At 41.1% G+C, this 27,801-nt stretch overlaps 2 protein-coding genes across 6 annotated transcripts; one reads left to right on the forward strand and one right to left on the reverse strand.

Annotated features, from left to right (window-relative positions):
• Nucleotides 1-3,090: 3,090 nt before the first annotated feature.
• LOC141921290 (uncharacterized) lies at nucleotides 3,091-13,400 on the forward strand. Of its 4 annotated transcripts, XM_074819723.1 has the most exons (8): nucleotides 3,091-3,383; nucleotides 4,907-5,077; nucleotides 6,288-6,377; nucleotides 8,306-8,376; nucleotides 9,080-9,243; nucleotides 11,099-11,209; nucleotides 11,970-11,997; nucleotides 13,180-13,243. In XM_074819723.1, the coding sequence occupies exons 2-7, from the start codon at nucleotides 4,950-4,952 to the stop codon at nucleotides 11,994-11,996; spliced, it is 591 nt and encodes a 196-aa protein (XP_074675824.1). In that variant the 5' UTR covers nucleotides 3,091-3,383; nucleotides 4,907-4,949; the 3' UTR covers nucleotide 11,997; nucleotides 13,180-13,243. The 4 variants fall into 4 exon arrangements, with proteins under 4 accessions (XP_074675824.1, XP_074675821.1, XP_074675823.1 ...); XM_074819720.1 differs by lacking the exon at nucleotides 11,970-11,997 and having other exon boundaries at nucleotides 13,180-13,400; XM_074819722.1 differs by lacking the exon at nucleotides 11,970-11,997 and having other exon boundaries at nucleotides 4,907-5,074; nucleotides 13,180-13,400.
• Nucleotides 13,401-13,907: 507 nt separating this feature from the next.
• On the reverse strand, nucleotides 13,908-27,121 carry IRAK1BP1 (interleukin 1 receptor associated kinase 1 binding protein 1). 2 transcript variants are annotated; one of them, XM_074820780.1, is made up of 4 exons: nucleotides 26,846-27,121; nucleotides 19,523-19,588; nucleotides 15,238-15,368; nucleotides 13,908-14,229 (listed from the first exon to the last, which is right to left on the reverse strand). In XM_074820780.1, exons 1-4 carry the CDS (start codon nucleotides 27,113-27,115, stop codon nucleotides 13,959-13,961), a joined length of 738 nt encoding a protein of 245 aa, XP_074676881.1. In that variant the 5' UTR covers nucleotides 27,116-27,121; the 3' UTR covers nucleotides 13,908-13,958. The 2 variants fall into 2 exon arrangements, with proteins under 2 accessions (XP_074676881.1, XP_074676882.1); XM_074820781.1 differs by lacking the exon at nucleotides 19,523-19,588.
• Nucleotides 27,122-27,801: the final 680 nt, after the last annotated feature.

The following is a 27,801-nucleotide window of genomic DNA, read 5'->3' on the forward strand; positions in this document are numbered from 1 at the left end:
TTCCTCACTCTTTCTACTTTCTGTGTACAAGAACTGTGCAAAACAGCATCTGCTCTTATGACAGTATAGGATATGTTTTGTTCCTGTGTTGAGAAAAAAAAAGGAAGAAAATGTTTACTAATTTTTTAAAAGGTATGTATTTAGTCCAGGACAATAAAAAGGTTGACTTAGCAATGTTAACTTGAAATCATACCATTGCCAATAACAGACTTGATGCTGAGAGAGGAAAAAACCTAGTTCAGCATCTCTTCACCACTTTATATATCACTCACAATAAAGTGTGTGGATTTAGATTGCTTTCCAACCACCTGACACCCCACTGATGCTCTCAAGTCACAGCTGGTTTTTCACCAGAAGCCAATAAAACATAATTTAGCCCATTACATGAGATGATGTACCTGTTCCTTAAAGGAAAAAGTATATAAGCATATATATATAGTGGAATACAGTTACAGTGGAACTGTGGAAGCCTTGTTCCTTTGCTGCTGGACAGACCCTCACCACCCAGAAGATGGCTTCAGAGAACTCTAACCTGAGCCAAGGAGACATGCAAAAGGTTGTAAATACTCCTTTTTGAGGAACTTCCTCACCAACTTGCTGATAACTTGATTTTTTTTCATGTCATGAATGTATGGAGAGACTTTCCCACTGCATGGATAACCTTTCTACCACTGGGCAGGAATATGCTGTCTTGCACAAAATTGTCTATATTCAAGGTTGAGGGGCAAATCACCTCAACCTCTCTGTCACTTCTTCCTCAAAGAGTTGTCACCTTCAAATCTAGCTAGAACATTTAAATGCTAGAAACGTTATTCACAGCAGTCTGAGCACCAAGCATCCACGTGGAGAAAGGCTTTCCAGACACCAAGTGTGCTTTTCTGTCCCTGTTTCTCTTCATTCCTATTATTCAAAATTGTTTTGCCATTTGATGCTGACTGGGCTGCAAGGAAAGTGGGGCTCTTAGAAGAAATACATTCTTTCAATTTTTCCTATTTCCATCAAGTGGCAACACAAGTAATGGAGAAGGGAAAGCAGCAGTTCTAAATCCTGGTGCTTTTTTTCCCCCTTAGATTCCTGCCTCACCAAAGCACAGGAATTCAAAGCACTTTCTTCACTAGAAAAATGGATTATCCGTGTTTGACCACATGCTCCAGGATGCTGCATGTAAGCCTCCTGATACTATGCTTGCTTTTAATTATCTTTCATGGGCCCTGGGCTCAAAACCACTGCCCAAGACAACTCAGTTTCAGCTGAAGCAACAAGTCAGACTGTTCCAGCCAACGGCGTGCTCTACTGAAAAGCTAACACCACTCCTCTGCTCTGTTTGACGTAGTGTAGGAGATGCTACATGTTTCTCCCTATCTATAGAATCACAGAATGGGTTGGGTTGGAAGGGACCTTTAAAGGTCATCTAGTCCAACCTCTCCTGCAATGAGCAGGGACATCTTCAGCTAGACCACGTTGCTCAGAGCCCTGTCCAACCTGGCCTTGAATATGTCCACCTCTCTGGGCTGCCTCTTTCAGGGTGCTGGTCGTTATTTTGTTTAACTGATACATGACTCTTCCTCCCACCCCTCCCCCCCCCCCCCATATGTGGGTAAACAAGTACTGTAGATGTACAACTACTGATAATGTCTAATGTTCCACTGTTTCACTACACTCATCATAAAAAAAATATTTCCTTATATCTAGTCTGAAACTACCCACTTTTAGTCTAAAACCATTGCCCCTTGTTCTGTTGCTACAGGCCCTATAAATGAAGAGGAGACACAATGACTTGTTAGGTGTCTAATAATATTGTGTATTGGGCCACTATTTGTACTACACCTTGATTTTATCCACAGCAGAAAGCAAGAGTTATTTCAGTCTGCATCATCACACAGTATAGTTCCTGCATTTTTCAAATTATTTCTGAGAACATTTTTGCTTTTAGCATGTGCCTACAGGAAAAAGTACTTTCTGAAGTTTTTCATTTGAAAAGTGTAACTCAATATATTACTGAAGAAAAAAAAAAAAGTAAGGTACGAGCTGAACTAAGTACAGCCCGATAATATTTTCCTTCTTTCACAGTACTGCCCTTTACAGAGGTGTACTCAGTAAGTGAGAAGAGATGGCTCTAACATTTTTTCTCCCTTGGTAAGACTCAACGTTTGCTCCTGCTGAATTTCCCCCGTTGTCTGTAATGTTCCCATTGCTCTCATCTGAGTCATTTGCAGTTTCAGTCTACCTCTACCCTCTTCTTTTTGCTCCCCCTCTGATTTGGGTGTCGTCAACAAATTTGATTGCTGTTGAATTTACACCAAAGAAACCCCTGACAAAAAGGAGACTCATCGATGGGCTTCGCCCTCCTGTCCAGCAGCTCAGCAGTCACAGGCCCCGAGGAGGCTCTACTTGAGGGCTGGCACATGCACCATCAAAACCACCACCCAGGAAACCTTTGTTTGAGCAATGCCTTCATCCACCTGTGACAAAAGCAGGCCCACCGACCACCACCAAGCCTCTCTGAAAGACCAACAGGGTCATTAGAGGGACGTGCCTTTTGTGTGAACTTCACACTAGAGAACTTCCTCCTGATTTCTGTTCATAGCAGGTTAAAAGGTGCTTGCCCACCTTCACAGAAATTACTTAAGGGAGTTGCAAGTATCACTTAAAATTAACCTGCAAAAAGAAATGAACATTTTTTTCTTTCTTTATAATCTCCTTAAACATGGTAAGGGTATAAAGTCCACCCAGGTGTTTTATTTTATTGTGTTTTGAGAATGAGAAATCTGGATCCGAATCACTCTGGGAGCCTTTCCATGCCAGGGGAAGCCGACTGCCAGTCTGGGAGCAGGCGGCTAACCGCCGGCACTGAAAACCTGACCCGGGCGGCGGGCACAGCGTTCACCACGCCGGGTTCATTTTAGGCGTTAAAACGTTTATTCTGGGAAGGGCACAAAGTCGCACCGCTCCCCTCAGCCACACAAGATGGCTGCTGGGCCAGCGGCCACTAACGGCCGCCACGCGCCGCCTGCGCCTCGAGCCCCGCCCTGCGCCCGCCGGCGGGCTCCGCCCCTCGCCGGCCGACGGAGCCCGGCGGGGCGGGGCGGGGCCGGGCCGGGCCGGCACCTGCGGTGAGGGGCTGCCGGCGGCCTGTCCCCTCAGCCGGTGGTCCGAGGCAGGACCGCGGAGCGGGCAGCCCGCCCCCGCCGCTTGCGCTCCCCGCTGGTCGGCTTCGTGCCGTTGGTCCCCGGGCTTGTGGCAGAATTAGCGGCCGGGGGCTCGGAGGCTGCCGCCGGCTGCGGTGGGTGCTGCCGCGGGGCCGTGCACCCGGCGCCCGGCTGGGTGCGCCCAGGCGGTTGTGCGGCGAGGTGAAGCACAGCTCGTCTCTGACAAGTTTTCAGGTACTTGGGAATATGGGCAAAAGTATTTTGATGGTTCCAGCTTTGGTCCTGGCTGTCTCTGCTATCTCTCCGTCTGCTACCGCATCCTTTCTGTCTGGTGGATCCAGCTGCTCGAAAAGCTGCTTAGAAATAGGAGAAAGACCTGCAGCGACACAAGTTGTACGGTCCTGCTGTGTAAACGCTGTGGGCAAAGCGGAGCTTTCCCCGGGGGGTCCTGTCCAGCTCTCCAGCCTAGCAGGGTGCTCGTGGTTATTTTGTTGAACTGATACCTGACTCTTCCTTCCCCCCCTCCCCCCCCCCCCGATATATGTGGGTAAACAAGTACTGTAGATGTACAACTACTGATAATGTCTAAAATTAGGAAATGTTTTTCTTTGCTGTTGGTGCTAAAGCAGGTAATGCAGAAGTGAAAAGTACAGTTTGTGGTAACTCTTCTTCACACACGCAGATGTTTTCATATTCCTTACCATATTCTTTGGGCTTGCTTCAGCATTATTTTGTGATCTCAACTGCCTTTGCTAGGCAGTTTTCATAAATCTGACTTCCTATGTACATATGTCTGGCATATGTTACAGTAACCCAAATTATTTTTAAATGATGTAATTTAGGATAGCAGAAACTAGAAGCAGCTCAGAAATAACTGAAACAATTTGCTTGTGCTTGCAAGCTAAGTAGTATCTGTAACAGCCACTACTGGAAACTAATGTGACAGAACAGAGGGTGAATGTAGATGACTCTGGAACTTGTGTGCTCCAAGAATGCTTGTGTAAAAGATGCAAGTCTTAGTTCTGATTTGAAAAACCCTCATAGATGTGAAAAGACAGTAAATGTGCTCCTCAGCTGAAGGGGAGTATCTTAATTTGACAGGGGAGGAGGGAAGAGGCATGAATATCTTAATGCATTGGTAAGGTGTGGCAGGTGCGTAGTGATGTCAGATTCTTTTCTAGTCGAGTGAGGGGACTGTGGCAGACGTTGTTACCATCTCGGTATGATGCTATGCATGCTTTCCATCTGAAAGAAGAATCCCTTAGTTCTGTTATATGTGCAATAATCACAGAATCTAAATAGATTTTTCTTGAGGCCATCAATCTGATGTCAGACATATTTAATACACTTAATTAGGTGATAAAGCAGTGCAATGAATTTTGTTCATGGAGAGCAGCTTTTTATTGCAAATTGGACAACCATACAACTTCCCGGTTCCTTTTTTTTTTCTTTTTTCTGTTTCCAGACGAAAGAGATGTCTGTATAACTCTCAACCAGGTTTTAATTTTCTTTGTCTTGTGAATCTGTCTACTTTAGTCTTCTATTAGATTTTATAAGTACTGTCAAATTTAATGCAGTTTGGCCTAATTTAGGTGTGCTCTGGCTGCAAGTGAAATGCATGTGTACAGGTTATGTATTATCTTGTGAACCAACAAAGCAATCTGAAAGAAACTTTTAAGTACTACACATCTAGCAAAGCTGGTAGATACATTTTTTTTGTCTCTCTTTTTTTTTTTTTTTTTTCTTCCTCTTTTCAGAGTAGAGAGCAGGGAAGTGTCTTTGAAGAAACTTCCTGTTGGGATGCCTCCCATCAGTGCAGCTGCAGCTCTGCAGATTTGTGTGCTGCTGTCTGCGCTTCCTGCACAATATTTCATATCCCAGTGGTATGGAACGGACTCTGCTCAGCGCATCCAGATGACAGAAAGGTTGTGAGTCTCTCCTTCCCTACTGTATTTATTTATAAGGGAGTTCTCTTTCTGATCCCCGATGACGCTTTGTCCTGGAAAGTTGGAATGTTGGTGGGACACATTGACTGTTCCTACATGAAAACAACATTGAAATCATACCTCAGACATTTCTGTGGCTTAATATGACTGTATTTAGTTGTTTAAAGATGTCCTTCACACTTTGAATTGTTTTCTTCACTTAAAAATCTGTGTATAATCTGCGTGAGTGCACGAATGTACCTTGATCTCATTCTGCTTTTGGATATTCCAATATATGTTACTGTGGCTTATGTCCCTTTAAAAGGGGGAAATAGAAGTGTCTGATTAGTAAGGCTATTTCTAACTTTCTATTACCTTTTGATGCTTACTGTTAAAATAGATTTTGTTGCATAGTAAGACTCTGTACTGAGTCACAACCAAGAAAAATTCATTCATAGTAAATTACTTAAGGCAGTCATAATGATAGAGTTGAGTAAGTAGTGCCATTTTGTATATGAATTAAGAAGTTACGGGTTGACAGGGTCGCATGCATCTATCTCCAAATGTAAAGTGGAGAATACTACATCAGGTCCAAATATTTGATAGTGGTAACCACTGGCAAATGTTGGTATGTTGAAGATGAGTGATGCAAAGAGAAACTTAAGTGACTTAGTTTTAACCGTGTAGTGCATTGGTTGTCTGGTTCATCTGTCGAACTGAAATACATGAAGTAATGGAAGCGAAAGATTGGCCTCATGAAAAAAGAACTAAGTCTGGCTTTGTGTGTAAAGACCCAGATTTAAATAATATTCAGGTTTCATGGCATGAGTCAACTTCTAACCACTTAGATTTATGCAAAAACTTTTAGGCTATTTTTTAATAGTCTTTTGATTACGTGCACCATTTTTGAAATGTCTCATGCTCACTATTCTCAAGTAACAGTTAAAACTGCAGAATCTGATGCAATTTAGCAATTCCTGTAGTCTGAGTACAGAAAGCAAGCAACCTTGTCATGAAAAATAGTGTTTTCCAAAATTTACATAGTTTACTGGTACAAGTGATTACTGAAAGAATATTAATTTGCAGTCTAGAGGAGACCTTGTTCCTGGTCACTTTTTTTTCCTGTTTGCTACAGAAGCAAAGCCTTAAAGTTTAAATATTTTAAAAATATATAAAAATGCTAAAAACGTGATGATCATTTTTATTACTAAAGGATAATTGCCTCTTGGAGCAGCTTTACAAAATCTTACGTGAGTCTGGATGCGTGGGCAGATCGTTTAAAGCTGTGGCTATCAAAGACAAGGTAGGATGTTACATACTGTCTACAGTCAACAATAAATTTCAAACATGGCCTCTTCTTAACAGGAAGGTACGCTGCAGGGGTGAAATAAGTAACAACGAAAAAGTGTCTCTCGTTTGCTTGTTGAGACTGATTTGGAACTTTCTGCCAGGTTTGAGAAAACCTTGTGCCTATATTCTACACAAACATGCAATTTGAACTCCATGTGAAACTAAACATGAATCATGGCAGTAATTCTATACACGTTAGCCTCTACTTTAAATGTATCTGGTTATGAAGTCAGGATGATTAACCATACTAATGATTGTAAGCAGCTACCTCTTTGTAGAATCCAGTACTACAACATGGGATGGACATCTTATGCTGTATATGGTAGTTCAAGAAAACTTGAAATTGAACTAGAAAATAGCAATGGGAAATCTGTGGGTCTAGGAAGAAGGGGAAACTTGATTATTGGACATGTGACAATGAGTTGGTCTAGAAAAAGTAAAATTATATCCCTTTATTTATATGTTATTTTAATTTAAGAACACTGTTGCTTAGACTTGTTTAGAGAGGTTCAAGGGCTTGCTTGTGAGATTTAATTCTTGTACAGTAGAAATACTCCAAAGGTTTTACCTTGTCTGGACCTTCAAAGATCCTTTATTATTGATCCATGTACAGTTATCAAGGGTGTCAAGTCCTCTGAACTGTGGAAGATCAGACTTAGTTTTGCCCCCAGGAAAACCTAGGGAAATGTTGTATGAATGGAAACAGGAACTGCTTTTCTTAGGTTCACCATAAATTGCTTTGTAACTTTGTGGAAAGCTCCAGGCATATCTAAAGATAAAGCCTTCAAAGACCAAATGATCCTTTGATTATTTGTATATAGTTGGAGCTGCTTGTGTCTTCTGAATATCCTGTAATATAAAGAATTGGTTATCCTGAAAATATGGTGACATTTGAGACCTCCCAAACCTACTATATTAGCTGCTGTTTTCAACAATGCAGTCTGACAACCCAGGATATTTGCCCATTCCTGTTTCTGTTAAAAGGTATTTGTCAGTCTTAAGTCCTCCTACAGATTTGAGCTAAACCAAGACTTTTATAAAAAGAATTATTTGCACAGTTGTGGAACTTGCTCTGATTTTCTTCCAGGTAGGGTAAAGGGAGTAAGACTGAAAGAGGGAAGGTAGTGAACACCATAAAAGAGTAAGGAGAGTAGGACAACCTCTAGTTCTTTGGCACCAACAGGTTGCTGACTGGTATGGATGGAGTATGTTAACCCAAATACATCTGTTCATAGACTGCTCCTCTTACATTGCCAGCAGAAGGAATATTTGAAACCTCCCCCCCAGTAAATGTTCAATTTGCTCATTGTTTCTTTGCGCTTTCTCTTTTTCACAATAGCAGTGAAAAACATAAGCCATTTCCCCTTTCTAAAGATGTCCCTCCCCTAGTCCCCACCCTTTAAATTCAGATGAAATTCAGCCCAGTGCAGAAGGAAAAGCTATGTTTACTGTAGGCTTAAGCTGGGACTCATTGCCAGACACCTTGTCCATACCAGTGTTAACCAATCTTTAAGGATTTTACAAAAGATACTGAAGAATCACTCTGTTAGAATAATATTTGCTCACCTGTATAAAATAAATGGGTTTCCTCTGATATGAAAATTCTAATACAACTGTAGAGTTACGTATCTAAAGAAATTAGATTCATACTCTTTTTTCCCATTGGAACAAATTCCTTTGTCTTGTGTATTCCTTAAAAGTGATTTTAATGTAAAACTCTCATCTGGGCTTCAAATTGTGAAGAATTTTGTATCAAAGTCTTTGATGTATCCCTCTATTCAGACAAATGCTTAAGATAGTAATAATCAGAAGGCCAATTACCCTAAAACTCAGTTTCTAAAGAACTTGTTTGAGTGTTGGGTTGTTAATTTTACATTTTAGGAATTGGTACTATGGAGAAAAGAAAACCAAAAGTGGCAACAGTGAAGCAGAAACCCATTCTTACTTTGCAGGTATTGGAGTCTTCATAGTCCTTTTAGATTTTGCTTGTGATATTGTCATCTATAAGATCTTCTGTAGTGGATTTCTATACTTACTTTGTAAATGGTAGTCTTTTTTTTTTTTTTTTCCTTCTTTCTAAACATTATTGATGATATTCAGTAAACAAAACAGAAAATCCAAGGCCTTTTCACCTTGTGTTGTGTAACAGAGTGTGCCTATTTTGTATTGATGTATGAAACAAAGGTATAGCTTTCACTTGATTCAAATGAATTGATTTAGATCAACTTCATAAAAGAAACAGTTGATCACTTTGCTTCTGGAAAAAAATTCCCTGCAGTCAAACTGAATAGAAGAATTCTGTAACCTAAACTGGAAAAACCTAATGTCAGAATCAGTTAGCATGTGTAAGCACTGTAAAATATTGATGTAAGGCTTAAATAATTGTCAATATATACATGTGTTTATGTTTTCCAAAGACCTCTGTGTAATATGAAAGGCATGCAAATAGAAAAATTCCTGCCTTAGCGCATGCTGCTTTCTCAAATATAGTAATATTCTGTGGGGAAAAACAAAGTACCTGTTCCCTTGTTTGCTTCACCTGTTAATCCAATTGTCAGTTCTGTCCTGGTAGAAGTCAGAAGAATTTCTGTTTAAATGTTTAATATACTTGATCAAACACTTATCCTTGCTAAATCTCTTTCTTTGCTACATTAGAATCAACTCATGTTCACAGTCCAAAGCCTGAATATATTCGGTTCAGTGTGGGACAGGTAATAGTTCATAAAAGATTTGGCTATTTGGGAGTCATTGTTGGATGGGATGTAAAAGCTAACACTCCAGAAGACCCGCTGCAACACAAACATCCTCCAGCAAAACAGGTTTGAATATATTAAACTCTTGCTTTATTATGCATACACTGAATAACTCAGGTTAAAAACCTCAGAAACACTGTTACAGACTTCCTGCTAACCTAAAGGGAAGTACTTCAGAGTCCCTTATCACCTGTGCAGCTGAGCGGTACCTCTGCTTCTTCTGTGCTGTTGGCCCAGTAGAGCTTTGCTTTTGCACCACTGACTGGTTAAGCTTTGCTGGTCAGGGTTGTACTGGACATGTCTTGAATTAAAACGACTCACTTTTAATATGCAGTGTTGTATTTAAAGTAGCAGTGTCAACCTGTAACATTTGAACGGCCTTCTCATGGTGTGTTACTGAAGTTAAAAGGCTGTTAAATCTTTTATCTGATCATCCATAATTGGTAACATCTTCATTACACCTAAGAAATGCAAGTAATCCTTTGTGTTTAATCAGTTTCAGTTAGAAAGCAATGCTTTTGGGGATCTGGATACTTGGAATGTAAATCTATTTAACAATGTATTTTTGTTAGAATTCTTGAAGCTTTTGAAATTTTCTAGCCTAAGTCCATGTTGTATTTGAAAATCAGATGCTAAATCTTTGTTGACAGTGCTGCTCTGATAATACAGTGCTGCATACTCTGTGGGTTGGCTGCTGACATGCTGCGTAAGTGGCAGGAAGGCACTAATCATTAAGTCGAAGAGGATTGAAAAAACGAGAAACTCGGCCTGTAGCAGAGAATTCACGTTCAGCTGGGAGCAGATATTCAGTTCTGTTTTGTGTGTTTTGTTCCTTCCCTGCTGTAATTCTATCCACCCGTCACCCATTTTTGGCTTTTAAAACACCTGCATCCTTGCTTTCTTTTCTCCTGCAGTATTGTTCTCACCAACTGAACACCCCATCGGGGCGTTCTGACTCTTGATGTACCTTGTATTGTTCTGTTCTCCCAGCAACCCTTGTGTTCATCCTTATTGTTTTAATTTCAGTAGTGATGAGGTGTGGTTAAGTGTGTGTCTTTTGGGGTTTTTTAACTTGCCTTTGCCTATCATGTTACGTGCATCAGCTATGCAAAATGCTTTCTGACCTTTACGAGGCAACTGCTAAGCTTGGTCCTTGCAAATCCCCACTAAACATTAGCCAGGCTTTCAGCCCAACTTTTCCTTGCCTTTCTTTGACTTTCAGTTCTTTACTAAATTGCTGAGCAGAGGCCACTGCCTGTCACATTGATCGATACTAACTGCTTCATAAACCCTGCTTACCTGTCTGTATTCATCCATTGCTTTTTTGTCTTTAGATTGTGGGTTACTGTGGGCAGGAATGTTTATGGACGGTAGTGAGCATGGTGGGATCCTGGCCTGTGATTTGTTTTCACAGGCACTGTAAAAATTATAGTAAGCCACACTTTTCCTTTCTTGGCTGGAGGATTTTTATATATACATAGAAGTTGCCTTAGCTCTGTCCAGGATCAGGATGGAGCTTGTCAGGGGTGGTACTATGTTCTGAGTTCGCCCCTCTCTCTCTGGTGTTCTCTGTTGCCACTTGTGAAGGAAGAAGGGTGACTAACAAATTGTTATGGGACCTATATACAAAAAACAGGGATGTTCTAAGTCATGTTTCTTGCAAGATCTATGGGAGAAAAGGTTAATTAAAATCTTGACTCTTAAAAAATGTTTCAGATATGCCAAGAACTTCATGTATTACAGTTTTGGTTGCTTTATATTCTCCAAACTGATGTTGGTAAGATCATAAAAGTGAAGTAGCTGTATGTATACATTGAGTGGGTTTAGGTTCTGTAAGCCTAGTGAGATTTAACTGATTATATAATGTAATCTTTAGTCATCATCTCCCCTTGAGGCTATTTATTTCCTTCTATTTTTACAGGATCTGAAAAATACTCCTCACTATCGAATTCTAATTAACAAAGCAAATGGCTTTGGCAAATCTACAGCTTACATTCCTGAGGAGGAGATAACAATTATTATGGGATTACAGGTAGTATTTATTTTTTATTCAGTTGCAACTTGTTACCCTGTATGTTTAAAAGTTGGCTGACCTTTGGCTTAATAGAATCTATTTTGCAAAGTTAGTGAAAAGTAATAGAGAAAGCAGATGAACAATTTACTGCTGCACTTTCAAGTATGTGTTTTTGGAAGGTGATAAATGACCAAACCCAGGTACTGCCTACTTCACAGTATCCAACTGCCTAGTTTTGTAAGTGTTCTAGCAACTTGACTTCTGTTATGTACAGGGTGTTGCAGACATGGACTTTTGTTTTAGGGTTTCACTGACCTATCAAAGTTGGACGAGTAATTTAATCTCTTTCTACTGGATCTAGAAAAGTTTATTGGTTTCTCAATTCTACTCTGAAATATCTGCATTTCAAACAGCTCCTGCTCAGCTGCTGCCCAGACTGAGTAATGTCTCCCTTCTTAACTGCTGAACTCTCTGGGAGCCAGAAATTCTGTTTTGTGTATCACGGTCTTGGTTGCTTTTGATTTCTAGCTTATGCAAGGTGCGCCTGATTCTTAAACTAGTCAGACTCTGATCCAGAAAATAGCCTTCAGGCATGCGTGCCACATACAAATGGCTTTTTGCAAGGGACCAGCGCTATCGCGGATGCCTTCTTTTGAATAGTGGATAGTGGCAGTATCTGTATTTAAAATAACAGCAAGTAGCTGAAGCATTCATCTGACAGGAGATGCATGGTCTAGTCAAACAGAGGACATTCAAATTGGCATCTTTTGCCTTTCAGGAGAACCCCCCCAAAGGAATTGTGTAAGGTAGGCTGGTCTAAAGACTCTCCATGCTCCCTCTTGAAACTGTGCCACTGCACATAAAAGATCTCTCAATTGATGGGGCCAAACAGTGTGACACCATTACCTCTTTTACATGGGAGAAGCCTTCCTTCCAGTTCTTGTTTCTGTTTTAGCCACTGATTGTAATAGAAAATGTGCTAACATGCCTGAACTTAGGAGCAGGAAATATGCTGTTGCAGATAAGTGTCAGAAATATTTAAAACTGGATTCTGACCACTCTAACTTAAGTGTCTAAAAAACGCACCTTTCATTATGTCAGTCAGCTGGCTACTTTTGGTTATAGTCCATGGGGAGAAACATATACCTCACTTTAAATATTTCCCTTGTGTAAAGTAGCCTTTAAGATATCAGATTGCTTTATTTACCTGCCTGACAGGCTAATCCTCCCCACAGATTATTAAGGGCACTGATGGTAACAAGCTCACAAAATCAGATATTTGAAAGTTGTCAAGTTGAGATTAATTACAAATGGTGAGTCATGCCTATACCTCAAGTTTGAAAGAAGGTCTGTGGATTGCCCTCACTCAGCCTTTCCTACAGCCTAACAGGCAGATTAATTTCCTGAAGAGTTGAGACTGATGAGAAAATGCTTAGACTTGTCCTAACCCTTTCCCAGTTGACAGTTCCAACCTGCTCACTGTAGGCTTTCTGCGTCATGACAAGGAATGTAACTTGGATGTGCATCTTCAACTTGGACATTGTAGTACCTAAGGCCATCAACTTGGTGTGTCTTCACCATTTCCCTAACTACTACTTTACTGTTCCTGCTGCCTAATTGGATTAGATAACTGTTGCATTGAAAAAAAATAACAAATAGCTCTACCTGTAATGAATGAGTGGCAACTACAATAAGAAACTGCTGATTTTAAAACATCAATGCCGGTGTGGATCTAGCACATAATCTCTCATGAGATATGTTCAACATTCATAGAGTACTTTGAGAAAATCACTGTTCTGATGACATAAATTAGGTTAAGGCACATGCAAAATCCCACTGAAAGTATCTCTGTGTACATTATGTGTTTAAAAACTAATCGGGACTTTTCAAAAAGTTAACTGTAGTAACTTTAATGGTTCTTTTAAAGTGTCGGTTTGTATTTACTGCTAATTCTAGTGCTTACTCAACTGGAAATATTATTTTCTCAGGTGCATCACCCTGATATGAAAGCCTATTTCAGTGGATATGATGGATCAAAATACATTATGCAGCCATGGTTGAAAAAGATCTATCCTCATGACTGAAATACCTCTTTGTACATGTAATGCACATCCAGACAACATACTTCCTTTTTATACTTGAGCAAACCGACACCAAGATGAAACTCATGTATAGTTTTTCCTATGACAAAATAAAACATTCCTAAGCATGTTTTATGTGAGCAGTCTGTTTTGTTAGAAGTGAACACACTGCATGTTCAGTTTACCATGACTCTGGATGGGGATTAATTTCCTTTCAGATTTGGGAGGAAAGGTTTAAATACAGCCCAGTTTCAACTAGAAGTACCAAAGGTTTTGCACATCTTGCCCTTTTACAGGGGGCAGAGGAAGAATCTAAACAATTAAGAACTGTACTTTCAGAATTACTTGTAACTTTAATTTTAAGGGATAGAGATAAATAAAGGCCACCAGGAACTGAAATATTTGTGGGGAGAGCTGTAGTAAATCCTGCAATACTTTGACTACCCTCTCTACAAAAGCATGCACTGTGCTGCTTTCAAATGATACTTGCAAAGGAAGAGTTAATCTACTTTTTTGCACCTGGACAGATACGTTAAGAAACCACCTACTTTGGCTCACTACACAAACCTCATTCTCAATATCCTCTCTTAACTCTACTTGCTACCATAAGAATAAAGTAAAAAACAACAAAAAACTCAAGAGAGCATAAGAAATTTATTAAGAAAATGTGTAGGACTGGAAAGTTTCTAGAGCAGCTTGTTTCTTCTGTTTTCTTTTCCCTTGATCTCAAACACAGCAAACACTCTACAAGAAGCATAAGCAGTAGCATTCTGGATTCTTTCCTGCAGAGTCAGTGACTCTGGGGAGTTCAATAGAGGACTGTCTATATGGCCTCCCCATTCTTTTGTTTCTTCTTCTCTTATTAATAAAGGTTTTCCCAATGACTGGCCAAACAGTCGACAGACTTCTTGAGCCTTCTGCTGTGTGTTTCCAACAGCAGCAACACACACTTGACGGCTGAGAGGTAGAAAAAGCAGCACAATAACAAGCAGGGCCAACTGATGTACAAGTATTCCTGCCAAGCATTTCTTTTGTTAATGCTTCAGCTTTTGTAACTGCAGAGGTGTAGGGCGCATCACCTTCCCCCAGCTTCTGGGTTATAGTTTAGGAGTTTGAGGGGAGAGTGTGAAGAAAATGTCAGCATCCCCATCAGCTACGATCAAGCATTTCTAACACCTACAGGCTGCAGGCATCCAGGGTGTGTGGTGCAGAGCAAGAGTTCAGCCCTTGCTCCAGGCATTCGGGTGGCTCAGCTCTAAGGCATACTAGCACCTATTTAACCTCACTGGCCTCATTTCCAGGTTCCTGCATAGACACCCTTGAGATGATACACTTCTGACATCTCCAGAACTGTTAGCAAGAACCTTCTTGGACCAGGCACGATTCTTTACTTCAAAGAGGCAAAATCCAAACCAAGATTAAACTTCCCTCTGCCCCCCCAATGTCAGTGGGAGAAGCAGGACTTTGAATAGTTAATGCCTAAAATATCAAGACCATGAGCTTCATGTTTCGATGCTGAGCAAGCACCAAACGTTTTTTTTCAGATCATGTCAGCAGCTAAGAGTAATGGGAATTGGCAAGGGTACTTTAGAATTATCAACATCTGGTAACACACTTGTACTTTTCATGAATAAACACAAATCTACACTTGCTGATGTAACTAAAGTCAAATTCTGTTGACCTGATATTCACAGCAGATTATACTTCCAATGGAAATCAGTGGGAAAATGTTTTTTTATTACATTCTGCTTTTGCACAGGGACACTGTAAAAAGAACAAGCTGTATCTTCTAGGCTGAACAGCATTATTTATATGTTATATTTAAAACAAATACTGAAATCTTTGAACATAAATTTTAATAGGTATGAAGGAAACCATTTGCTCCCATTACAAACAATATAAATTATGTATTCATATTAACTCCTGTCTGAGGCTGTAAAATTTGTGGTGTGAGAGAGAACTTACCGAAGGGTGTCTATAGCTTCTGGCGTATGGTAGAAATGAGGTGGACTGATGGTAACAGAGGTTCCTAACTTTTCAATGAGTAGATTGCAAACATTCTGCATTTTTCCAAAATCGCTGAATACAATACAGACCTGGGAGTGAACACAGACATCACACAAGTAATTTTTTTAATTCTTCCCCTATGATTCAACACTTGTATTTAAATCAGTATAAATCCAGATATGTACAAACTAAACATATACAGGACTAGTATAACTCCAATATTTATTTACTTAGAACACTTTTATATAGCCCTAGACACTATCATTAGGTCTCCAACAGAAAAAAGTTCATAAAATGGTTTAAAATTGAGGATTAAGGAAATGCTCTTCTGGGAGGAAATATGGCATTCCTGGTATGCAGACAATTTGAAGAATGAACGTGCTGTCTGGGACACATGACTAGATCCATCCCAGCTCTTCCCTTTTCAAATTACTAGATGTTAATTATGCAGAAGCCCAAGCAAAATGATGTGGAAAACATTGCCCAGGAATGACAACTACATTTTAATTCCAAGCATCAGGTTCAAAAAACTTAAACTATGAGACTAAACTAATCCTAGCCCAGACCAGCTTGCAGTGGGCTTGAAACCCTGTGTGGCTGAACAGACTCACTCCAGTGCCTACAGAGACCTGGGCACTTCAGACTTGGATTAAAAACAGTTTAAACATCTAGCTGTCTGAGGCTTTGGCAACAGGAAGCATTAAATACAGATGCATCAGGAATTCAGGTGTTTTCCCAAGTGCTACAAAGCAGGCATCCCTATCAGCCCGGGATCCAGAGGCCTGCAGCCTTTTCCTTGCGGAAGAGTGCCAGCCAGGCGGTGACCTTCCACGCAGGAGCCAGCCTTTTTCTGTGGCAGAGCAGAGTCTCCAGGGGTGAAGCAATGATGCTGAGCTGCTACAGCATTCAGGAATTAGAAATCCTGGGTCCCAAACTTTTTTAGAAGAACTAAGTCCTCATCTTCACTTCCCAGTACAGCACTCTCCCCACCAAGTCAGGCTCACCTCTCTCATCGCTGATCTTCTCCTTTTTTGCACAGTAATACCGCTTCAACAGGAGGGGAAGAAAAAAGCTGTAGTAAAGAAAATTCCATTGCCAACCCCTGTGACGTACAGTCACCACTGTGGTTGCTGCAGTCCATGCAGCAGCAATCTATCCCAGTGAAGGTGTATGGTACAGAAACCCAAGTCATGGAATGTCAGCTGCACTGCAGTAGCTTCCTGTGTGCATACCATAGATTTACCTTGTGGAAAATGAGATAATTCAAGGAAGGGGTTACTTCCCATACAGGGTAAGGTTAAAAATAGATATCAACAATTATCACAAAGTATTTAATGCATATGTCTTGTCACCCTTGGTAGCCTTCCAGCTCAGTACATGTACCTCATCCTGGCTTGAATCCTTGCACTGGCTCAGCAGCTCTTCACATAATGGAGCCAAAGCCGGGTTTAGGGCCTTAAAAATTTACCAAGATGGAGAGGCAGGGCAATTCCATCTCCTACAAGGACAAAGGGTCGCACCTGTTGGTGCAAAACTGCACCAAGCCTGCATCTTAATCTCAGCTGTGCATCCTTTATCTCTTAATTTGGGGGTTGGATCACTTTCTGGAAGGTGCAGTACCAATTTAAACACAACAAGAAGATGAGACTAAACATAGATTTCTTTCTTGCCATATATAAAAAGCATACATCCTCTTGCGCTGTTTTGCCAAAAAACTGCTAGAGTTGTATTTTGTGGAAAGTTGAAAGTCTCACTGTGAGAACTTTCATGGTGTTTTCCAGATTGCTATCTGTGTTTACAAGATTAGCTCCCTCAAGGGGACGAAACAAAAGAATGATCAAACAAAAGAACTGTGGGTCTTAAGCAGGAGATAAGCTGCTCAGACTGGGGCAGTTCCGGGCACTCAGGAACTTCGTTGTTAAAAAACAAGCATGTAATCAGGTATGCTCAGGGGCAGAAGACAACTGAGCAATAGCTGTGAATGTTGTTGGGATTTCCCCCTAAAAATCACAGTTTTCATTTAGAGCTATGTGCAATAAATTCCACTTACATTTACAAAGGATACTTGAGCATTAAAATGCAGTGTTTCAATTTCTTCAATAAAATTATGATTAAAGTTAAAAAGTGTGAAGAAGTAATACGAGGGTATGCAAAACCATTATGGACATTATAAGGTTTGGGTAAGGTTTGGGTAAGGCTGTAAAGGACAAGAAGTTCTGGTTTATAAGGAGGCAAATATATTAAGAAATGCACAAAATTAACATAATCTTCATCCCATGAGATCATCATGCAATAAATGAACTGTTATGATTATTATAGAGCTTTGTGATCTCATACACAACTTCATTGTTATGCATATTTTCCTTTGTTATAGCATTAAAATTTATCTCCTTACAGTTGAAAGTGTATCTTGAATTCTTAATTGTACCTTAAAATAGCTATTTGTCTGGGACTTTCTTCAGTCTTCTAAAAACTCTTAACAGTAGACAAATGGTAAAAAGAGTTTGTAGAATGAAATAATGCACGACTTCCATGATTTTATGTATAACACAAATATAATGGCAAACTCTTCAGTAAAGAAGTGTGAGTTAATTTTAAATTAATTTATATTGCCAAAGCATGCAAACGTGCTGGTCAATGGAACTTCACTGGTTTATGAAGCTGCACTAATGAGACAAGTACATACATAAAGCGGGAAGCAAGGAGAAACTAAGCTCTGCATAAAGAGAGACCATACTGCTACTTAAGTGTACAAGGCAGCAAAGCAGCAGTACTATGGCTAGATTTTTCAAGTTCTGACATTCAGGTCCTAGGCAACCATCTGACTTTTGAACAGCAATTACAGCTGGTCCAAGCTGCCTACAAACAAACAATAAATCCATGTAATTTGCTTTCCACGAACAATTGTTGTATAAAAACTGATAGCAGAAGGGAGATGATTGGTTAAGTTACCACTTAAGACTGAATGTGTGAGCCTAAACTTGTCTGTAGTCTAGATAATAATTCAATATAGTTTTTAAATATTTTTAAGTATAGCTTATCTAAAAAACATGGTGATTTAAGCTCTCATTATAGGTGTCTATAAAAGTCATTCAGAACATGACAGTGATGCAGACCATTTAAATATCTAAAGACACATTTTAAAATACAAATTTTGTTCTCCAAATTCTTGATTATTTCTGTATTTATTGCTGTTATTTAGATAAGAATATGCCTTCAAGCAAGCAAGCAAACTAAAGATGCTGAACCCTGTTTTAGGGGATTGTAAACAACAGCTCTGTAGAACAGCTATCATTTTATTGCAGGCTTCCAGGTTTACTTAATAAGAATCTGTAAATTTGCTGGGTAGTGATTAAAGTTTGATGCTCTAAAAAGATCCATTGATCGAAAACACATCATCTCTCTCAGTGAATGTTTCCAGCACAGCATTTATTCTTACTATGGTATAAATGTGAAAAAATATACTCCCTTGAGCTGCTTCTGAAGTACATGGGATTATTCCCATAATATTTAGCTTTCACACAGCACTTTTTACCTACAGAATTCCAAGTCAATTACATAGGAAACAATTAGCATTGCTTTACTTGCAAGCAAGCTTGTGGCAGAGTCATGCAGAGTAGACCAAAGTCCAGGTGCTGTTCAACTGTGGCTTAAACAGATCTAGATTAGGGCTGCCATGCCACTGCTGTCCCCCATCCACTCTTGTCCTCTGCCTTGCATTGCTTACAGTTCAGGGAGCTAAAATAATGGAAAAAATAAAAGCTAATCTGGGGAAAAAAAAAGTTATTAACTGGAGCAGCTTTCTGAACTGACCTATCACATGACCACTGAAGTACAACTCCTTGCAAAAAGTAGAGGGCAGGAAGGGCTAGGGGTGAAGGAGAGTGCAGGACCATGGGTTTGCTTACGCTGCCACAGAGCGACAACCTTAGAGCCCCAGAACCAAATATTCCCTTCTGTAGCATCGGGTCCATGTCATATTTGAAAAGCACACATTCATCTGAGAAGAAGATAATTCTTTTCATATTGCAGTAGCAGAAAACATGTTCTGCACACAACAAAAGACTGCAGCTGAACTCCACTTTGAACTGCAGTCCTTCAATAGTTTCTTTGCCCTACACTGCCTTTATTGTAGGGGACATCTACTCTTCGGTACGAGGAAAGACAGTCTGTAAATTTTCATTGGTCCTTGCTACATTTCTTGTTCTTTTTTATTATTATTTTGGTTAGGTTGAATACGTACCTCTGCTTCCATTTGGTAAGTATTTTCTACTCTACTAAAATCCTCTGTTACAGTCATATTTTCTTCCTAAAACAAAGTACAAGAATATAATCTTAAAAGACAGAAATGAAGCATCTGTTGAAAATGAATGTACATTGTGTCCTGTACAAGTTGAATTGCTTTGACTTATTATGACTTAGCAACAGAAATTTGGAATTTTCCATGCAAATCTCTTCAGTTAAAAACTAGCTGGATGTTAAAGACTTCCTGACATTATTTAAAGTAAATTATACAGTAGCTCTATAACATAATTTTGCTGCTATTCACTTGAAGAGAACAATTAGGTCTTAAAAGTGGCTGCTAGCTAGAAGCTGTGTGTATCACTGTGTAATTGTAAATTCACCTGGTTCAAAAACCTAGAAGCTTCAACTGTTTTCAGAAAGTTAGTATGTGAAAAGTGCTTTTCAGGCCCCTATTTTAAGATATTTGAACAACAGCGGCCTGTAGCAAGGTGATATGAGCAATCAGTAAGCACTGGTTATTCTGGCAGAATAGTAACCCTTAAAAGAGGCTATTCTACCAGTGACACTTTTGCCTTAGCAGCTATATTATTCAGCATAATGGCTGCACAGAGCACTAGAAAATCCTGGAAGAGGTAGAGATAAGATATTGAACTAACCAAGATACAAAGTAACTCCAGTTACATCTGAATATTTGACCAGCTTGCTAGCGGTCTAACCATCACATTTCTTTCACCCACTTCCCTCTTTGGTAAACAGTTTGGATGAACAATTTATTATAAAATTACTGTAACACAATAAAAAAGCACAGTTTACAATTTAATTGTAAATATAACTTTGCATTTAACACCCAGGAACTGTAAGGAAGTGGATACTAAGCCTTCCAATTACTGAAAAAGTTTTACTTACTAACTTTATTTGCATAGGAAAACAATATTTGCTTTCAGTGTTTATATTACATTTTAATAAAACGACCAAAGGAGCGTTGTGAAAGTATGCCAGGAATAGATGATGGAACTGGTAAAGCTGACCATGCGACCCTAAAGAAGCAACACTGCGATTAAAACAAGGAAAAACTGAGATAAGCAGGAGGGATGCAAGTGAGGAAATACCAAGATAAGCGCACAGAAACAAAAGCTGCTAATTGAACCAAGGAGAAAACTACTTGAACTATGAGTGAGGTTTCCTCATTAACATAGTAAAAACACACCTCGAGTAGGAAAAAGTCCCCTACCAAGAAAAGCCCCTTCCTCACTGAACTTTCGGAGTTATAGAGGATACTGGGACGTTAAATCGAGATGAGGCATGTTGTTAACCGATGAGGAACAAAGTGATAAGAAACTAACAAAAGGTCATTACATTAAACGTGTATCTGTGGAATCTGAAGTGTATAAATATGCCACTTGCCTGTGTGCGGTGTGCTACCTTTGTGGAATTACCACCTAGCACCCATCTCTGCACAGATATGGATTAAACAAATAACTCAACACTGTGTGTTTTTTGGCTCATTGCACACCGGGTAAAAGAATCCAGATTTTTGGGACAACATTGACACATTTCAAAAGACGCTTTGTGTCAGAATACTTCCTGCAGAGGCTCAAATCTTCACGTTTATCATGTAGCATGCATGCATAAATTTTATATAAATGACATTAATCATGAGAAGCATTTTCCTTTTAAAATATCATATGGAAATTAGATCCATAATTACCATTGCACAGCAGCCTACAAGAAACAAATTTTGAAATCTCGATTTTATGATTGATTGGCAGTGCTTAAATTCAAGAACAGTCCTATTTTTGGATAATCTTTTCTAGTAAGGGCAAGGACCAGGCCCAGTTAGTCCCTGAAAAACGTATTTCCCCTTCTGCAGTCATAGATTTGAGGTACTTTGGCAGCGTGGCTGACTGTGGTTTGCTAAAGAGTGCTCAAAGTCAGCCCAGCACCAACAACTCATTTGATTTACAAAATGGAGAAAATCTTACTAATTATGATAGAATCGAATTACAATTGACAAGAAGGGTTTTTTTCTGGAGCTCTTACATATCTTACAGAAATAACCATGTAGAAAAGCTTTCTTCTGAAACTCATATTTTACTGAAATAACTATCCTGTAATAAAACTTTAGAGTAAACATAGAAAAAGTGCATTTGTTTTTCCTTGTCCCCGCTCCTTAATCCTTTTTAAAAAAAGTTCTCTTTCCTGCTGAACGGATTAAAATCTTCTCATTTGGTTTTGCCCTCCGCAAGGTTCCTGTGTATTTAAGGACAGTGCCATCCTGTGGCTCCAGGCACTATTGCAAGATCAATGCAATCAGAGTGAGATATCATTTTGTGCCATCTATTATAAAATTCCCTTCACAGCTAATTTTCATCCCACCAGATTCGACAGTAGCTGTATGTGTTATTGAGGATAAATGGATGAAATAATTGCTCAAGTCCTGACAAGGTGGCCTCCTGTGATACGTCTTCTGTAGATAACTGTGTTCCTGTTTGGGAGTGTGTTTGGACAAAGATATGGAAAAGACAAGTAGGTGATGACAGAATTTTAAATTGGAATCAAGACTTCGACTACATGAAAAGCAAAAGGCTTTTTTCCTACCGCTTATGTCTACTGTTCATATTTTGGCTGAGGAACCATCCATTTGATTGCAACAGTCACAGGAAAAAAAGTCTTCACTGTGACTTAGGGAAAGTTATACTCTGATGCGCCAGGTATTCTGAACTTCTGGAATAGCTTTCTCCATTTTATAAATCTGTGAGCCAAGAATCGCAGCAGGAAAATTAAATGAATATAACATCATTGTTATGTGATAACTCAACTACCCCAGAAGCCATTGAACAATTCTTAACAGAATTTCACTTGCATTCTGCTTATATAGCCTCTCTTCCGAGCTAGCAGTGACATAAACCATCACTGCTGCAGGTACTCTAAAAACAAAAATGAAAAAGACAGTCAATATCCCACTGAGCTTATAATATGAAGTCTAGAACTGTACTTATATTTTCCTTCTTTTCAACAGAACAAAATCTTATATAGCCCTTCCTCCTACCTATCTGTTACTTCTGAACAATATCTCCTTCACAGGACCATTGTGTCCACCCTCACGATACCATCGCTGTTTACTGGAATGACTGCTCCTTTCCCCAGAAGAGAACAGGGGAAAAAAACTAAATAGATAATGAGAGAAAGCACACTTCAAGGAGACAGCTATATAACAATACAGTATGAGAAAAGCCGACCTGCAGACAAAGTTATGTGTTCTGCTCCTGGTTACTGAGTTAACAAAACTGTGAGACCTTTTCATGAAACACAAGACCAGCCCTAGTAAGGGAAAATGTTTATAGTTTGGAAATGTACACTAATGCACTGTTGTGGTATGCTGCACTGATATGCGTAGTTATAAATAAAAAAATCTAGAGACACCTGGAAATACCTCTTAAAATTTACTTGTACATTTGCACTGATATATTGAATGTAACTTTACATTATGAAAAATACAGATACTTAAAAAACTAAAAGACTTAGCTTCATCCACCTGCACATAACATTTTTGTACTTAGTACTAAAAAATTGGTAAATGAGAGTCTTGATGTATGCTCGTATCTCCTAACAGTCCATCCATCACAGTGTCCCTGGACAGTTCAGGATGGTAAGCACCTACAGTCAGCGTATGCCCCAGCTAGGCATCGGGTACCTGTGCTCCAGCCTCTCCTCCTCTCACTCTCTGTTCTGTTTGGCATTAGATGGACAGAACGACAACCTAAAAATCTACGGTGAAGAAGTTTCTGCTGCTTAACATCCATTCAAGAAATAACAGAAGTATATGTAACAGTTACTTTAAGAAAGGTAAAAATCAGATTTGTACTCAGCAAATGTAAGGATACTTTGGGATATTTCTTAAAATACGTGGCAGTCTAAAAAAGTTGATGCCTTGTGCAGGTTTCTACATTTCTTATTCAAGGATATATTGAAATTGGAAGACTTTGTAACTGAGTGAGCAAGACTTCAAAATATTTTTTTTTCACCGATTGTATGGATGTACATCCATAACTGTGACTCCTAAATAACAGATTTGAAATATGGAAAATATTGCACGTATATCCAAGGATATATCCCAGTACAGACAAACTCTAAGCCTGAGCATATAGTTTGTGAGTTGGTTTGTTTTGTTGAATAACACCCTGACTGAGACAACAAATTTTATCACTGTTATTTTTAAACAAGATGGCCAATGCCAATTATTAGATACAGTGGTTAAAGAAAACAAGTGTCATCTCCACACCACTCCCCAAATAAGTCATAGGGGGCAAATATAAAATCAGTTTGCTTCTAGAGAAAGCAAAAAAAACATTACTTTTGAGCAGCTGGGCTGAGTAAGAGAAATTGGTTTCCCCATTGATTTTACTTTCCCTGCAGCCTTCAAAGCAGATTCTGTGCTCTGAAGAGTTGCATATACTTACAGCACTCTATAAATAAATACTACTATGTGCATCTATTTCTGATTAAAATCCTGTGTAAATATATATGGAAATTAGGTGCTGCCCCCAGGCATCCTGACAAGCTGCTAATGCAAGTTCCTACTGCTGCAAAGGTTACGCACTTCTGATCTCACAGACTTCCTTCGATAGCAACAAGAACGGTTAAGGAAATTGTTCCATGGATTAATTAAAACCAAACATACAGAATAGCCAGCTGATTTCTAAAGAGGCCTTAGATAAGCCTGCAACAACTAGAACCATATGGAGATTGTGAAGAGATATTAATTTTACAGTGGTCTAGAATGGTATTAGCTACAAGTGATGTTAGCAAATGCAGTTAAGAACAAATTGCCAGCAGTGAGAGTTGTTAGTAGAAAAGCTACAAGGCAAATAAAAGCTCCAGCAGTGAGTGATTTAAAATTGGATGGAACACAGCACTAAAAATTATACCGCAGGGAACTACTCTAAAAAAAAAGTAACTCCATGTTGTTTTTCTCAGAGTTCCCTAGAGCTAACACTTTGCTAACACTGAGAAACCCACAACTTACGCAGCATTTCACAGTCCCTCAAGTAAGTAGAAAGAACTAACATTTCTCTTCGCCAACGCATGGCATCTCTGAAACAGCAAAAGTTTACTGTGAAATTATTATAACTGTAAGAAGACACTGAATGCTCTCACATTGTAAAAACAGTCCACTCTCCACCTAGGTTACTCCACCACTGCTTACCTGCTCCCATTACATTTCTGAAACTGACTACATATACCCAAATGTAACCATGTGTTTGTCCAGGTCATACATTATTTTGCAATTATTTTTTCTAGCCTGGAGTAGTGTGCACAGCTCATCTAACGCACGCTTACTTATTTAACATCCTGCCTACTCCTTTTGTGTGCCATCTGCCATATGTCGAATGCTCCATGCTACCCTAATTCAATCAGGCTCATGTCAAAACTGGAAGTCAGTTATTCAGATTCACTGTAGGGTAGATATCTGCAACTATCTTTTCTAATCTATCCACACTCTGAAGGAGCTATTTAACTGCTGCCAGGATGAAAACACCCCATGATATGATAGCTCACCATGGTGGTGGGTACAAAGCTTATCGTTCTCTCTGCTAATAAAAATGAATGCACGAGGAGTTGCCTTGTCTTCTCCCATTCCTCTTAAAATACACCAGATTTTAAACTCCTATTAACTGACTTAATAGAAACTGAAGGCATTCAACAGGTAATTCCATACAAAAATGCACCGTTTCTGACTGAACAGGTCATCCTGATGGCAACAGAATTGTGCTCCCTGTGACAGACACACACCCAGCCACGTTTTCAGGAAAAACATAGGGAACAGGATCACGTATCTAGCCCACAGCAGCTTCCGTGTCTCTTTGCCATTTAGTCCCATAGCTGCAATATGAGCTTCTTCTAAATCAGGGGTTAAGGGGTCTTTTTTATTGCCTTCTTTATTCCCAAACAAATGCTTTATTTAGCTGCTACAGAAACAGAGACAGCATCACTATCAGTTTTAAAAGAAAATAGTAAATTCTATTTTGTTGAAGGAAAAAAAAAGTTGGAGCCAGCACTTATCTTCAACCGCATGCAGCATTTGAGATGTGGGCATGCCATTTCACTGTAAGCATATCACTGTTTAGGCCAAGTAGCTTACGCTTTATTTTGCATTTACTGAATTCCACGGTAACATCATGCAGTATCATGAAATCTGCACTTTTTTCTTTTTTAGTACTTTGATTAATTTGGTATCAATAGCAAAGTCTGTCATCTCCCTTTTCTGCAGCTCATTTGTGAATACAGTAAAAACGCACAAATTTCCTGCGGAACTTCAACAGTAAGCAACTTTCAAAAGCAACCACTTATTTTGTCAAAGATCAGCTTTGTTCTGTGTGGAACACTGTCCAAAACGGCTTTATAAAATCCAAAAACATCAGCAGCACAACTGATTGGACAAATACCCTTACGGAGCATTTACAGTGTCGACAAAGCTTTAAAAGCAAGACTATGCTTTTCTTAATCTCATAAATTGACTTCCTGAGGCCAAGAATCTTATTATGGTAAAGGAACTTCTGGAGTCCACAAGGGGTTTCTGTCACTTCAGCTATCTTGATCATGCCTCATATTGTTTCCTACCTCTACTCATCTGGAACAAGAAAAAGAGAGGAAAAAGCTCTGCAGGCATTCGTCGCTAAGCTATGGTACTCACACAGTATCCTGACACTCACACACATGTACAGGTTATCTTGCTGTGCACCCCCTTATCAGCTTCATCCGTGTGCACGTGAGGATGCTGTGTTACACGGACAAATGCAACAGTCGAAGCAGGATGGTTTCACATGCAAAACAGGCGACCTGCTGGAGAGCCCGAGCAGCGACATTCCACCCTTTCTGCTGAGCCTGGTAAAGCTGCAACCTCCGAACGACGGGCAGCGTTCACAGCCGCGGCCCGAGGACCTCCCCAGGCTGAGGGCCGGGGGCTCCAAACGCCGCTGCTCCTCTGCTCCCCGCCGGCCAGGCCGATGCGCGCAGCGCCCCCGGCACTGGGCTCGGGGTCCCTCAGCCGGCGCCTTTCCCCTCGGGGCTGCCCCAGCCCGGCCGCCCCATGCTCCCGGTGCCGGCAGGACGGCGCCTGACCCTGCAGGCCGCCGAGCGGGGTAGGGGAGGCCCTGGCGCCCGGGAGGAGCCGGTTCTACCCCGCAGCTGCGGGGAACTACCCCCTCCCTCCTCCCCACGGGGGAACCGCCCGCCCTCGGAGCCCGGCGCCACACAGGACTCCCCCGCTCCGCCCGCGGCGCGGCGCGGCAGGAGGCGGAGGCCGAGCGGCGGCTCTCACCGGGACGCCGCGCTGGCGGGCGCTCTGGGCGATGTACTCCAGCCGGCGGGCCACGCTGCTCCGCGCCGCCCCGGCCGCTCCCTTGCGGCTGCCCAGCCGCAGCGACACCCGCGCCCGGTCCGGGCCGGCGCTCAGCTCCGCGCTGCCGCTCACGTGCACCTCCCGCCCGGGCGGCGCCGGGGGGCTGCAGCGTCCCGCCGGGGCCGGGGTCGGGGTCGGGGCCTGGACCGGGACGAGCTCGGCGAAGACGCGGGCGGGGGGAGGCGCCATGGCGGCGGGCCCCTCACGGCACCATGGCAACCAACGCCGGCGCGCCCGCGGCACCCTGGGGGCGCGCACGTGACACCGTCCCTCTGCTCGCTGTCGCCATCACCCGGCGGCCGGGCCGAGGCCGCTCCCCGCCATGATAGGTACCGAGGCGGAAGGGCCGCTGCCGCCCGCCACGGGGCTCCGTCGTGCCGGTTACCGAGGCAGGGCGCCAACGGCGGCTGCGGAAGGGGGTTGAGGCGGGCGGCAGGGCTGCGGCCGTTAGGAACGGTGTGGCGGGGGAGGTGTAGGTGCGCACCTCTGAGGAATAGCTGTCCCGTTTCTGCCGTCTGTGAGCTATTAGCATGTTTTTCCAGCATATTAAGGCTTGGGCAACCTCTGAGTCTGAGGAGGAGTGCTTGAGAAAGGGCTGTAGTCGCTGTCTGTGGGGGGAAGGTGGATTTTGTTGTGCATGTCCTCTCCTGGTGGCAGGGCCTAGGCAGGGCTGATTAGAAACCGTTCTAGTGTCAGTGCTGCTGGTTCTCTGTGAAGGGGTCTTGCAGCACATGTGTTGGCTTTGCTAATGTCTTCTGGCTGAGTCCTGCTAATGCCGCCCTCTCCTTAGGAAGGGCAGGGGGGTGCAGTTTGGCTTCTCAGAGAATCACAGAATGCTTGAGGTGAGAGGAGACCCCCCTGAGAGGGGGTCCAGC

The sequence above is a fragment of the Strix aluco genome, chromosome 3, assembly GCF_031877795.1.
Source record: "Strix aluco isolate bStrAlu1 chromosome 3, bStrAlu1.hap1, whole genome shotgun sequence".
Lineage (NCBI taxonomy): Eukaryota > Metazoa > Chordata > Aves > Strigiformes > Strigidae > Strix > Strix aluco.